The 12,769-nt window shown below is 40.6% G+C and overlaps 1 protein-coding gene across 1 annotated transcript in view; it reads right to left on the reverse strand.

Moving 5' to 3' along the window:
- Positions 1–199: 199 nt before the first annotated feature.
- The window catches only part of arid5b (AT-rich interaction domain 5B), a 103,121-nt gene continuing 90,551 nt past the window's right edge, over positions 200–12,769 (reverse strand). The window contains exons 9-10 of the mRNA XM_042501829.2: positions 4,515–4,725; positions 200–4,327 (exon numbers count right to left, since the gene is read on the reverse strand). Of these exons, the coding sequence (XP_042357763.2) occupies positions 2,357–4,327; positions 4,515–4,725 (2,182 nt within the window). The 3' untranslated portion in view covers positions 200–2,356. The remainder of the gene's footprint in view (positions 4,328–4,514; positions 4,726–12,769) is intronic.

Below are 12,769 nucleotides of genomic sequence, written 5' to 3' on the forward strand. Positions count from 1 at the left end.
GCCTGTTGTGAAGATTAAGGCGGATGGAATCTCATAGCCAGATAATGGCATTACAATAATAAAACCCCATTCACACTGCATTTACTCCAGGAAAAAAAACATTACATTGACATTAGTACATTGGCGTTAAATATCAGTTTATTCAGCCTTTGCTATTTATCCGCAGCTCAGTTAAAGAACACAACTGGGGAAACGTGTATAGATAGTAAAATATTTTAATTAAATATACAGGAGGTCATATCATACAAAATGTCTTTATTTTTTTGTCTTGCTCGCCAGCTGGGTGATTGGTAAACAGATGGCTACTGTATCAAAAACACTTTCAGGATGCACATTAATGGAAACAACGTGGAGGAAAACAAAAGGTGGAACAAATAAAAAGAGTATCCTAATTCTTAAATCGTAGTGTTCGTTTAAGTCTAACATGATCACGGTGACCTTGAAAAAGAGCAAATAAGGACACAGCTAGATTGTGTAACCGACTTTTATACTGTTTTTGTACTATTTACAGATTATAACAGTTTATATGATAACAACCACGCGGTACTATCTACAGTGCTATTTACACAAAATAAGACGAGAGAGAGGGAGGGGTTGAATTGATCCCGTATGAATGTTCTGTACAGGAGCCAGCACTAATGCCAGTTTTACCTACACACAGCAACGTACAGTACTTAATCAGAAATGAATGTCTTTATCTAAGTATTCAGTAAAACTTTACACATAGACGCTTACAGCTTTTTTTTTCTTCTTTTGAAACACCAGACATGTTCGACTGTGTATTTCGACTATCCTGGATTGCAATTATAGTGGTTGTAAAAAGCCAGAGCAGGTGTTGTCTTTGCACCTCGGGCTACGGAGCATGGCAGGCATACTTTATGGAGTCTGGTACCTTTTCATCACTGCTAGAAAACACATAGAGCACACATGCCCTGCGGATGACAGACACCAGACCTGTGTCAATATCAACTATCAGTAAATCTTTTCTTGTTCTGACACAGTTAAGCTAAGTAAATAGAGTCATTTAAGCACAAATACTAACCATCAGGTTAAAGCATTTTTTTTAAAGTTACATTTTGTGCCTTACCTATCAAGTCTGGTGTCTGAAAGCCAAGTGTGCCATATAGTTTTTGAATGCATTTCAGACAAGAGTGACAGTAATAGATATTTTTCTACCCTGCTACAGGAGATAAACCTTAACAACTGTAGTGCTAACTCTAATCCAAGACTGCGAAAGGCACAGATATTTGCAAAGCAATAATATCCTAAGTGACAACATTCCTATCAAATCATACAGTGAGTCTTTTCAGCGTGTTGAATAAAAGACAAGTCTGTTTGCCAAAAAAAAAGCTTTTCAAGTCGAGAACAAAAAGATGAAATGCTGATTTCTTGTGGTGAGCATTCCACAGCAGAAGGCTGCTTCATTATGCTGGCCCTACAGACAAAAACAAGCTGCTACAGTCTACTCATCACAAGGGGGTTTTGGGATCAAATTACTTTCAATCTAGAAAGTAAAAAAAAAAAAAAAAAAAAATATTAAAATGTCTTTTCATTAACTCTAACAAAAAAACATTCGTGATTTGTCAACAGATTGAACTGCTCGTTGTATGATCTGAAATATTTAACGAATAAAAACCTGAACTGAGTGAGTCTACAGTACATCTGTTACACACAGCACCTCTGAATGTTATGATAAAACGATCTCATGTCATGCAGCACCGCAGTGAGTGTCTGTGCCGAGGAGTCCAGGTGGATTTACTGTGGCACAACAGCTTTCAGCGTGGAGACATGTAAACAGATGCAACACCACCGGCTGCCTAAAGTGTAATAATGCACTAAACAGCTGCTGAACATGACGGTGAACGCACCTCTAAAAGTTATATAAAGAATTTCATCGACGCTGTCGTGTTACTTGTTACTTAGTGTTTTTAAGCAAAAAAGTTTAGCCCTCAGACGCAGTAAACAAATGGCTTTTCTCTGTTGCCCTCCACTTTTCACACGTTCCAGAGCAACAACCTGACTCATGGTGACTGAGAGCGGCAAACTGATTTGTGAGCACATACACATGAGCATTGTGCAAATAAGGATACAACAACAATAACAAAAAAAGATACAGTAAGTGGTGATACAAAATAAAGAACAGTGCAAAGTATATAAACAAATGCATACACAAATAAAAAAAAGAAATGGAATTTTCAGTCTGCCTGACTGATGAGTTTTAAGTCTGTAATCAGCCAAAGTTTTATAATCAGTGTTTGTTTTTCGACTGAGCCACAATCCCCGAGCAAGAGAGACAGAAAGAGAAGCTGAAAAAGTTTTTGAGGATGAAGAGGGAGAAATAAATCATCCTTTCTCCTCACAGTCTGGTGCTGGGGTGTACCGAGGACAGCTGAGGAGGTGGGAGGGTGGAGAGAGGGTACAGGTGGTGCAGCAGGTCCCCGTATAGCGCCGCCCCGCCTGGGTGCCTGTAGAAGTGGTGCGGACTGGGACTGGCGGCGAGCAGCTGCCTGTGGAGCATCATGGAGTGGAAGGCTAGCGGGGGGACGAGGGGGGACACTGCTGACTGGCTCTTCAGGTACTGCTGCAGACCCGGGTGCTGCTGGAGCCCGTCCTGCGTCCCGGGGGACACCAGGCTGCCGGGTGGGTACATGGCAGTGTAGAGGGGTGCAGCGTGCGGTGGAGGGTAGGTAGTTGTTGGGTGGCCCTCAGGGAGATGGTTGTTGAGGTGAACGGCGTGGGCTGGCTCAGCTGGTTTTAGCTCTTCAGGGTCACTGCGTCGAACTGCGCCGGCAGGGTGGATTGGCGTCACAACACGGACTTTACGCTCTGGGACCTCCTCACTTTCGGGCTCCGCAAGACTCCGTTTGCTGGGTCGATTGGGGCTGGTGAGGGACGAATCGCCTGAAGCTTTCGGGCTGGGAAATGGCTGCGAGGACTCGGCAGGGCTCTGTTTGGAGGGAGAGATGGTCATAGGGGGAACTCTGCATGCCTTCGGGTGGGAATCCAAACCTATGATGGGATAAGGGAGGTTGCAGAAGGAAGGCTTGGAGAAGGAGGACACCCTCTGAGAGAGAGGTTTGGAGATTGTAAAGTCTCTTGGCTCGTCGTCCGCCTCTCTCCTCTCTGCATGTGTTTGAGTCCTGTCACTATAGTGAGATCTGTACGCCAAGCCCTCTTGCTCTAGGCCGCCACAGACAAACCCCTGGCTGCTCTCGTGGTCCCTGGCGTAGCGCTCTCGCCGATCTCCGTTGGAGTAGCCAACCATCCTCTCCTGGCTCAGGCAGCTCTCAGTTTGCCGGTACAGACTGTGGAGGTGCGGGGAGGAGTAGCAGTCGCCTGTGTAGCTCCGAGGCTGAGCGCCCTGGAGTAACGTCTCCCCAGCATTCTCAGCACCATCTTGGGCGTGCGTTCTGGGGAGATACGGCTGCCACGGCGGATTGACTTGTGGCTGGAGATGATGGCTCGTCCGGCAGCTGTAAGTCTCTGAGAGCTCCCCGGCGGCGCTCCTCTCTGCGGCAGCTTGTTGGTGAGGCTTACTGCTCTGGGCGTGCTGGATGACTGACGGCCTAAAAATTGGCGCTACCTCCGGGATGTTGTCCGACACACACCTCTGTCCCGCCACCTCCTCCTCGCCCTTTCTTTTATCCTTCTCAGCCACTGATATGACAGGGAGAGAAGACGCCACCGTATGAGGCTGAAGAGAGGACGTAAAGGAGAAAGGGTTGGACTCGCACACTTGGGAGAGGAGCTTCTTTTTGGCTAAAGGAGACATGACTCCCTGGCTGGCTTTGCAGTAGGCCGCCGTCTGTGCGGGGCTCTGGGTCGACTCCTTCTTAATGACCCCATAGTCTTCTTTCTCAGGGTAGGAATCTGAGCTCAAGTCTATACACTGTCTATCTGCCTGCTTACACATTGGTAACACTTTCCCCACTCTCCCGCCGTGACTTTCTATGGAGTCTTTGACCCTAGACGAGGGCTCCGGCAGGGCGACAGGTTTGTTCGGATCCCAGCGGTGAGGCAGATAGGGGTTTTTGGGAATGAAATGCCCTTCAGTCTGCTGTTCACAGGAGAGTTTTGCTTGCAGGGCCTCACTGATTTGCCTCCACTCAGGCTGGGGACCAGCGTGGAGGGGTAGACCTGCATGTGGGGCTCTGCAGACCGGCTCTTTGGGGCAGAGCGAAGACGGCTGCTCCAACGCCAAGGACTCCTCCTTCTTTAGAGTAAGATGTAACTCTTCCTCCTCTATTACAATTGGCTCATCTCTTAGAGACACCTCCTGTTTTATGGCTGCGGACAGCTCGTGATTCTCCTTCTTCCCCTTGGAGTCCTGCACGCAGAAAAATGATAGTTGTTTCACAAAGTATAATAAACAGGACACTCCTATATTTTCTTATTATCTGGCAATTTCAAAGATAAGAAGACAAAGGGTGAAGCAGTCATGAGAAAGCACAGGGAGATTCAAATTGAATTTTGAGCATGGAGGAATCCTGATGAGGCAGAAGTCTGTGACTGACCTGTGATTGTTCTTGGCCTTTCACTGTCTCCCCTCTGTCCTTTTTACTCCCCAGCTTGGGATTGTTGGGGCCTTTGAGTTTCTTGGCCCCAGCTCCTTTGGCTTTGGCTCCTGAAGCCTTGTCTTGGCCGCCCTCCTGCTTCCTGGGTTTGGCCAAGGGGAGGGGTTTGTCATGTTCGCCTTTAATGTGCCTCTCATAGGGAAGGAGGAGCCTGAGGAAGAATGCCGGCAGAGGAACACAGATGAGCTTGCGGTACGATAATGTTATGCCATGTCACGCTTGAGAGGAACAATTACTAATTCATGTTTTTGTTCCTCATACACAAACAGAAATTACTATTAACCAAACAGTCATTTTAGACAGAAAAATAAACACAACTATGCGGTGAAGACCTGTTGCCACAACGTGTTTGATCTTTTTAATCTATATTGTCATGTAAAATAAAGGCATTTTAATTTTTGCACAAGCTGTACAGTGTGCATGGATCATTTTTTTCTTCAAAACTTTATTTTATAGGTTTTTCAGTCAATATACACACAAAAACTCAAACACACATACTCCACCCAACCCAGACCCCTAAAAGGTAAAAATAAATTGGGTAACAAACAAACAATTAAGCAACTAAATAAACAGGTAATGTGTAATAGATTAATAAAAATATATATGTAAAAACAAAATGAAAATAAATAATAAATTACATGAAAACTAAGGGCCATTGATTTGTTATCAAAATGTAGAACCACAAAACTGCTATTGTGTTTATGAAAAATTAGTATGAGTGAGTATGAGTGAATTCTACAAAGGGGAGCCAGGTGTCTCCAAATTTCAAGATGTACTGCTTTTACAGTATTAAAGATATCACTTCTTTTATCCAATCTATGAATGATAGTTGTGATTTTAATTGGCTTCAAGTGAGGCAAACGGCACAGAATAAACTTGGGGTGTAGAGATGTCTATGCCCTCACTGAGAACTCGCTTCTGATCAGTTTTGAAGGAGACTTGCATTTTATATTTTTATATTTTTTTGATTGAGAGAATACTTCACTTGTGCAATGAGCCCTTGACAAGATGAAATATACACAACTGTACATTTGAACATCATGATGTGGGGTAGGTGAAGCATATTTTTCTTTAAACTAGGGGTCTAAAATGTCATGGAGGATCTTGAAGCCTACAGAATTTTAAGGGTTGTATGAAAACTTATTCTCAAAAAATATACATTAGGCCTATATCTCAGCACACGGCTCTTGCTCAGCATCTGAAATTCTTGATTATACTAATGTTTCGCTCCCTCTGGACCTTCGTCCGGAGCATTTAACACAATTTCTTACATCAATGATCTTAAATAGATACTGGTCTGCCCTTTTCATGTGCACAGGTGTGGGACAGTTGATCACCTGTGTGTGTGTTTCTCAATAATTGACAGCAACATGTGTACCATCTCCAGGTTTAGATATCTCCCTGCTGCAGCACAGTTAAATTAAATGATGTTATCAAGCAGCTTCAGGAGTTCATAACGAGCTGATCATTTGAGTCAGCGGTGCTGAAGCAGGGAGAGATCTAAAACAAGCAGGATGAGTGGTACTCGAGGAGAGGTTTGGGAAACACTGGTCTAGAGGAAATTTATTGGAGTGAAAGTATAGATTTTACTCAAGAAATGTATTGGAATAAAAGTGACAGTTGACAGAATTATGAAAACTCAAGTTGAGTACAAATACTCCTAAGAAGTATTTAAGTATTGTACCCATCTGTCACATTAAATTTCATTTATACAAAAAGAGAAAACAAGGGAACAACAGAAACACAGAAAAATCAGACTGTTTACAAGATTATTAACAAAATATGCTGATCTTATAAATGAACATATTGGCCTTGCTACCAAAATAAATAATTCAAATTTGTTTGTACCTAAAAAATATCAGGAAAACTCATCTCTGATGTAACATTCACAGGAAATAATTTGCTAAAAATGCATTCAAAGTGCATGTTTTACACAACTTCCTGCAGTTGTGTTTTCGTTATTTGGATGAATTGTACAGTTTACCAGTTGTTCTGCATTGTTATTGTTATGTATTACGTATAATATGAAATATCCATAAAATATGTCAATCAGTCAGGAGTCGTCAGTTTACTTAATGATAAAAAAATGGGTCCCTTAAGGAACAAGGTTGAGAACCACTGTTCTCAGCAAACCACCTTGCTTTTTTGAGACCTCGTACGTAAGTACAAAAAACCACATAAGTGTTTTGTTTGGTAATAACAAAAACAGAACTAGCTGCAGCAGGCATGCAGAGTATCAAGTGCCTCCCTATAAAACCTCCTTGTTTTAATACGTGGTGAGCATTAACAATCTTATTGTCATTAATCTTGGTTAGGGGAAATCCAGGTTCAGATAGGTGCCAGAGTTTGTGTGTGTGTGTGTGTGTGTGTGTGTGTGTGTGTGTGAGAGAGAGAGAGAGAGAGAATGAGAGTAACCAGTCATCTCCTGCTGAGACAGATCACATTTCATATTCGTTAAACCTTGAGAGGAAAGAATATGTGTGCAAGTGTGTAAAGCTCATGTGATCGGGAATGAAAAGGAGGAAAACGTCTGGAAGAATCAAAATCAAAACCTCACAGCATATAATATCTAATTTAATACACAAATATGATTAATCGCAGAAGCCATTAAAGTGGTTACAGTCATAAAGTATTTCAGCTGGTAACAGTACGCTCCAGTTTTTTAACACACCGTGCACTGACGTGATTAAATGCAGCAGAGCTGCATATGCTCCAACTTAATTAAGCCCATACTAAGTGACAGGGACCATCCTGTAAAAAAAAAAAAACATTAAACTATTTTTGACTTCTGTTATTTCTCTTCTGAATACTTCCCAAGTCAATTTTCCGTATCTGATGTCATAACTAATGGGAACATTAAGATCTGGATAACATAACAATACCCATGTGTAAAATAATGACATGAAGAAACCAACGAGGGAAACTTTTAGACTTTTATTGCTCTGAAAAGAAAATGGAAATTGGCACTAGACCAGAAATAAGAAACGCTGTGGAAGAGGAAACCAAGACAACTGAAAAACTACAACACTCCAAAACTTCAATAAGCCCCTCTGAAAATCTCTCCAGCTCCTCTGTCAGGTTTTTACAATAACAATCCATAAAAGCCAGACAGAAACATGACTTTCTCAGTCATGAGAAAAAATAAGGTCTTCTCGTGTAACGACAAGAGACGGTTGCAGTATTCCTTTTAAGGGACATGGCGGTAAAACAAACAATGAATCAAGAGCTGTTTCGCCTCCTCTTCAAAAGGAAGAAAAAAAAGCCTCAGAGAGTTCAAGAGGCTCTGTGGGATTTTTTGTTATTTTCCCTCTGAACAAAAGTGCTGGCAGGGAAAGCGGTGAAACTACATTTCATACAGCTGGTCTGGCACCAGGCCCCAGGCCAAGAAAGGAAATGTACTATTAAATGTGACTTATTGGAAAGACGGAGAGCAAAGAGGTTGTGAAAGAGAAGAGGGGAGGGAACAAGAGCGAAAGGAAAAAGAAACAGAGGGTAAGAAAGAGGAGATAATGACATGTTAATGAAGAGCAAAAATGATTCTGAATGAAAGAAGATAAAAACAGGCGACCTTTTTAACTTTAAAATAGCAGCAGAGGTAATTTATTACAAACAGAAAAGAAGTTCTCAGGCTTCCTATTAATAGACATTACTGCAGAAAAAGGGCAGGTAGATTATGAAACTGTATATACAGTATACGAGGGTGCACTGCTGACTATCACAATGATCTGTGGGAAAGAGACGGCTGCCTTGGCCCGGGTCAACTTTATGGAATGTCAATATGGGGTGGGGGTGGGGTGTCACAGGCCCGGATAATGTAAGAGCTGAGCCCGGGAAATTACTGGAGCCTTAAATAGTTCCAAATGGAAAGGCTAAGATAACCGAGAAGAAAGCAAGAAAACTAAAAAAAATCAGTTTCAGGAAGTCCCACACATTGTCAGCATTATTTGCTTTGTTACACTTATGATTAAAGAAGAATTTTACTGATATAAAGAGGGGTCCGCACATGAAAAACTAGGCCATCTATGCAGCAAATAATTTTGAAATTGGCGCTACATGACCAGAGAAAACAGAGAAAAAGGGTTTTTGTTCATGAGCAGGGATGTGTCTAGGGAGTGACCTGGGATTGCACCCTTGAAATTTGGTTGGCCACCACATTAAGACTGCCTATCTGTCCAGTCTGTCTGAACTATCTGACAAGTAAACTGAATTTTCGTTTAGTAGGTGCAATTCAATTTTAAAAGGATAGTTCACCCAAAAATGAAAATTTGGTCACTATCTTAGTTTTATAGTCCACAAAACATTTTCAGAGTTTCAAGAAGGCGTTGCAAACATTTCTCAAACAATTGAAGCAAATGGTGACCAGAATTTTAAAAAAGCAACATAATAAAACCACAACATGTCTCCAAACTGCTCACACAAAGTAATACAAGTGTCCTGAAGCCCCGAGGTGCCAAGTTGTTTTGAAAAATGTTACTGGCATCATGTTTTTAGCCTTCCTGTAGCCTGCAGCTCCTAATGTGGGAGCCGCGTCAACGTATGGGCACCAGACCAACGACAAACAAATATTTTTAAAAAAGCTAGGCAGAGGGACTTGCTCATTGTCTAGTTTAAGCAAAGGAAGTGGTGTGCTTTTCCATTTTTTCTGTCTTTAATTTTTTTGTCACAGTTTCCTGTTTTTGTGTATGCTGTAGTATCTGTCTTTAAATGTGTGAAAAATTGTTGTTAAATTAAAGAAAAAAGAAATAGGGAAAATTTTTATTTCTAATTATTATTATTACATATTTAAAATTATGTTACATAATTGTTATAATTTTTTATGTCATTTACTGCTTTGTGTTTTGTTTAGTGTCATTTAAAAAAAATTCTAATATTTTATATGATTTTCTTCCTTGCTAATTTTTGGTAATGTCTTCTCCTCATTGACTTTTCCCCATGTTTTTACAGAAATCTAGCCAATCTGCACATGTTTCAAAGGGTTAACCAAACCTGTAGCCTATAAAAAAAATTCTGTTTTTAAGTAGGACTTTCAATTCAAAGAGCGTTTACAGTTTTATGTAAATTTAAAGAAATGGCTGAATAAGCAGAGAATATTCAGGCTGCAGGGCCTGTATTTCCATTTTTAGCTTGTGTTTAAAAAAAAAAGAAAATCATAATAGAGTCCTCAGTGTGAACTGGAGTAATTTCAAGTCGTGTATATATAACTTAGTCATGATCATGTAATATAGCACCCATAATACAATACCACTTATATAAGTAGCAATTTCCTCCAAGGAAGGGGAAGGGTTGAGCTTGGCAGCCACTGCATCAGTTGAAAGAGAGCCAGGTGCAGTTAGTGATTACAGCCACTGGAGGGCGTGTGCTGCACTGACAGATTCCAGGAAGGAATTTCATTAAAGCAGGAGAGGCAACATTTTTATGAGGTCAATAAATACTTAACTTCCTCTCATGCCAATTTATCACGAGGCTTTTGTTTAAGCAGCCATTTTCCGTGTTGATAACAAGCAAGTAAAATATGCAGTGAAGAGATTAAACATTAAATAAGCACACAGACAATGTAATTAAGTTAAAAATTATTGCTTCTTTATATTTATATATAATGCATTATATCTGTGTGAGATCAATAGCAGTGTAAAGCACAACATTAAACCACAACTGTCAACTAAGCATGTCTTTGAAATAATGGATTGCACACGAAGCACCTCCCCCCAAAAAAACACAACTTGGCAAAAACAAGGTGACTTTACCAGCAATGTGCTGCTCTCATCTGAGTTTTGTGTTACAGGAACAAGCAGCGTGTGAGAATCCAAGAAATGCCTAAGTCACCAAATAAGTGGAAAAAGCCTGCGGGCTGTTCCATTTCAACAATTTCCCTCCCATCCGTGCTGAAATTAATTTTAACTGGTGTTGTGTTAAGATCACAAGAGCTGCTTGGAGTGTTAAAAAAAAGAGGAAACTATTTGAGGAGCTGGTGGACAACCCCGGGGGCTGTAGAGAGATTCAAAGGAAGGAAAATGACTTACAAGCATGCGAGGAAAAGAGAATGAAATAAAAGCGATAAAATCTAAATGCAATGATTTAAGCATCATCACAAAACAATAACTGCTGCAGAGAAAGAGGGAGACAAGATGCCAGCAGAGGGATAAACACACATTGTAGCTGCTCCCTCTGCTTTGGATTCGTGCCTCAAAGCCCCTCTTTTGTCTCGAAGCCAAACCACTTGAGGTGACCCTCATTCATGCAGTTAAAACAGGAGGGCAGCGCAGGAATGTATGAAAAACTTAAGTCCTTTGTCAAGTCTGAAAATACCAGATTTAAAATGACCTCTAGTGTTCCCCCGGGGTTTGCTCTCATTAGCTGCTGCCGCAGCAGCTCGCTGTAAATGCTCGCCATAGCAGGTGTGAGCCAAGAGTGCTAACTGTTTAAAATAAATGTGGGCTCTTCTCCGCATAAAGACACACTCAAGAATTAATATCCAAAAATATACAGCATATGTTCCCTCTTGCTGCCCGTCAGTGGGCCGAAATCTCTGTGAGAATGTCATTAATTTAATTTGCTACACTGAACTAGTTATTAATCTCAGTAGACTTGAATAGATTCTCATACAGTCGATTGCCTGTCACACGTCAGTGGCGTAATTTGTGATTTCTCATTGCCACCAGGGAAAGAAACCTTGGACCTTTTGATTAAATTCCACACATAAAGAAATCATCCGATACTGTGATTTGTTACATCGCTGCAAAAAAAAACCAAAAAAAAAAACGAGGTTTTATCAGTGAATGCTCAATGAAGCATTTTGTTCTTCAGGAAAGCTCTCAGAGGTTAAAATAGCTGCCTGCTATTTTAGTGTAAAGAACATGCAGCTCTTTGGCTGCATTCCCACTGAATCTCAGCGTCAGAGTCATGCATGTACAAGGAATGCGGCTTTTGATGTAGACAACATGTTGAGACATTGTTTATAGTGTTGAGGAATGCTGGCAGATATTATACAATCATGTTGTCATAGTGGAAGTTCTCTCCTACATTATTTCTTAATAGGGTGAAGTCAGGTAAAATGGGGCACTTTTTAGTGGATTATGAAGAGAACTACCTAAAACTGTGAATACTACCTTAAATGTTACTTTCAGAACTTGTTATGGTCCTCTGCTCTAGAAAATATGATGATACATAAATAATTTAGAAACTTTGAACCTTCAAATACATCAAGATTCCTGACCTCACTCCGAGGTCATGTTGAGGTAAAATGTGACATCTAATAAGATAAAATGGGACAATCATGTTTGTTTTTTAAATTGTTAAACCCATTAATCAGTTCAGTCACTAAATCATGAAACAGAGTTTACAGAGACAAGGCGAGTCAAATTCAAGTACTTTAAAATATTTTCCCTAACACTAATTTTTATTTTCAAGGATTCAATAGTTTTTTCCAAAACCAGCAGTTGCAAGAATATTGTCCAAATTCGTAGAAGGAGCTGCAAGGCTGTAAAGCTGTGATCAGCGTGGTTCAGCGTGATAATGTTCTGTAGTCTTGTTAAGCCACTTGTTAGCAACCAAGACACACAAAAGCTTAAAAGCTGCGAGTAGGGTTATGTCTATTTTAGCATTCTCACCAAAAACCCACTTAAAAAAACCTTGACTTTAATACAAGGGAACCAGAGGTTTTCCAGGTTTTAGGGTTCTCTACTGTGGCTGTCGTGGACTCACTGCATCGTCTTTAATATTTTTTAAGTGACAAAAATGCTAAAAAATACCTATGATATGACAGGTTGGCATACAATAACATAAATCATGAATTTATGGCACCTGGTAGCTTAAAAACATGCATGTTTCACTGAAGAAAAAATGCCCAATTTTACCTAAATTTTTTGTTCAGTTTTATCTGAATGCATTCTCATACTCGTACTTTACGCCCGTACTTTCCAAAAAAATGATTGTTTCATGCTAGGCCCATTTGCAATTACAATGCAATAACATGTTCAGTGACCCATCAGACTTGCATAAAATCACACAAACAGCTCCATAAATCAGTAAAAATGTGTGCAAAGCTACATAAAAAGTAGAATATATTTAGCCTTATTTTAAGCAGCTAGAACCAGTGGTATTTGTCCCACTTTACCTGACTTCACACTATTGTATCATTTCTGCTTGCTCATTAAAATCTGTTTCTCTCTTTGGCTCTCTCATGTTTGGGAATAAAA

Source organism: Plectropomus leopardus, chromosome 13 (assembly GCF_026936395.1).
Source record: "Plectropomus leopardus strain MGB_pleo_1.0 chromosome 13, ASM2693639v1, whole genome shotgun sequence".
Taxonomy (NCBI): domain Eukaryota; kingdom Metazoa; phylum Chordata; class Actinopteri; order Perciformes; family Serranidae; genus Plectropomus; species Plectropomus leopardus.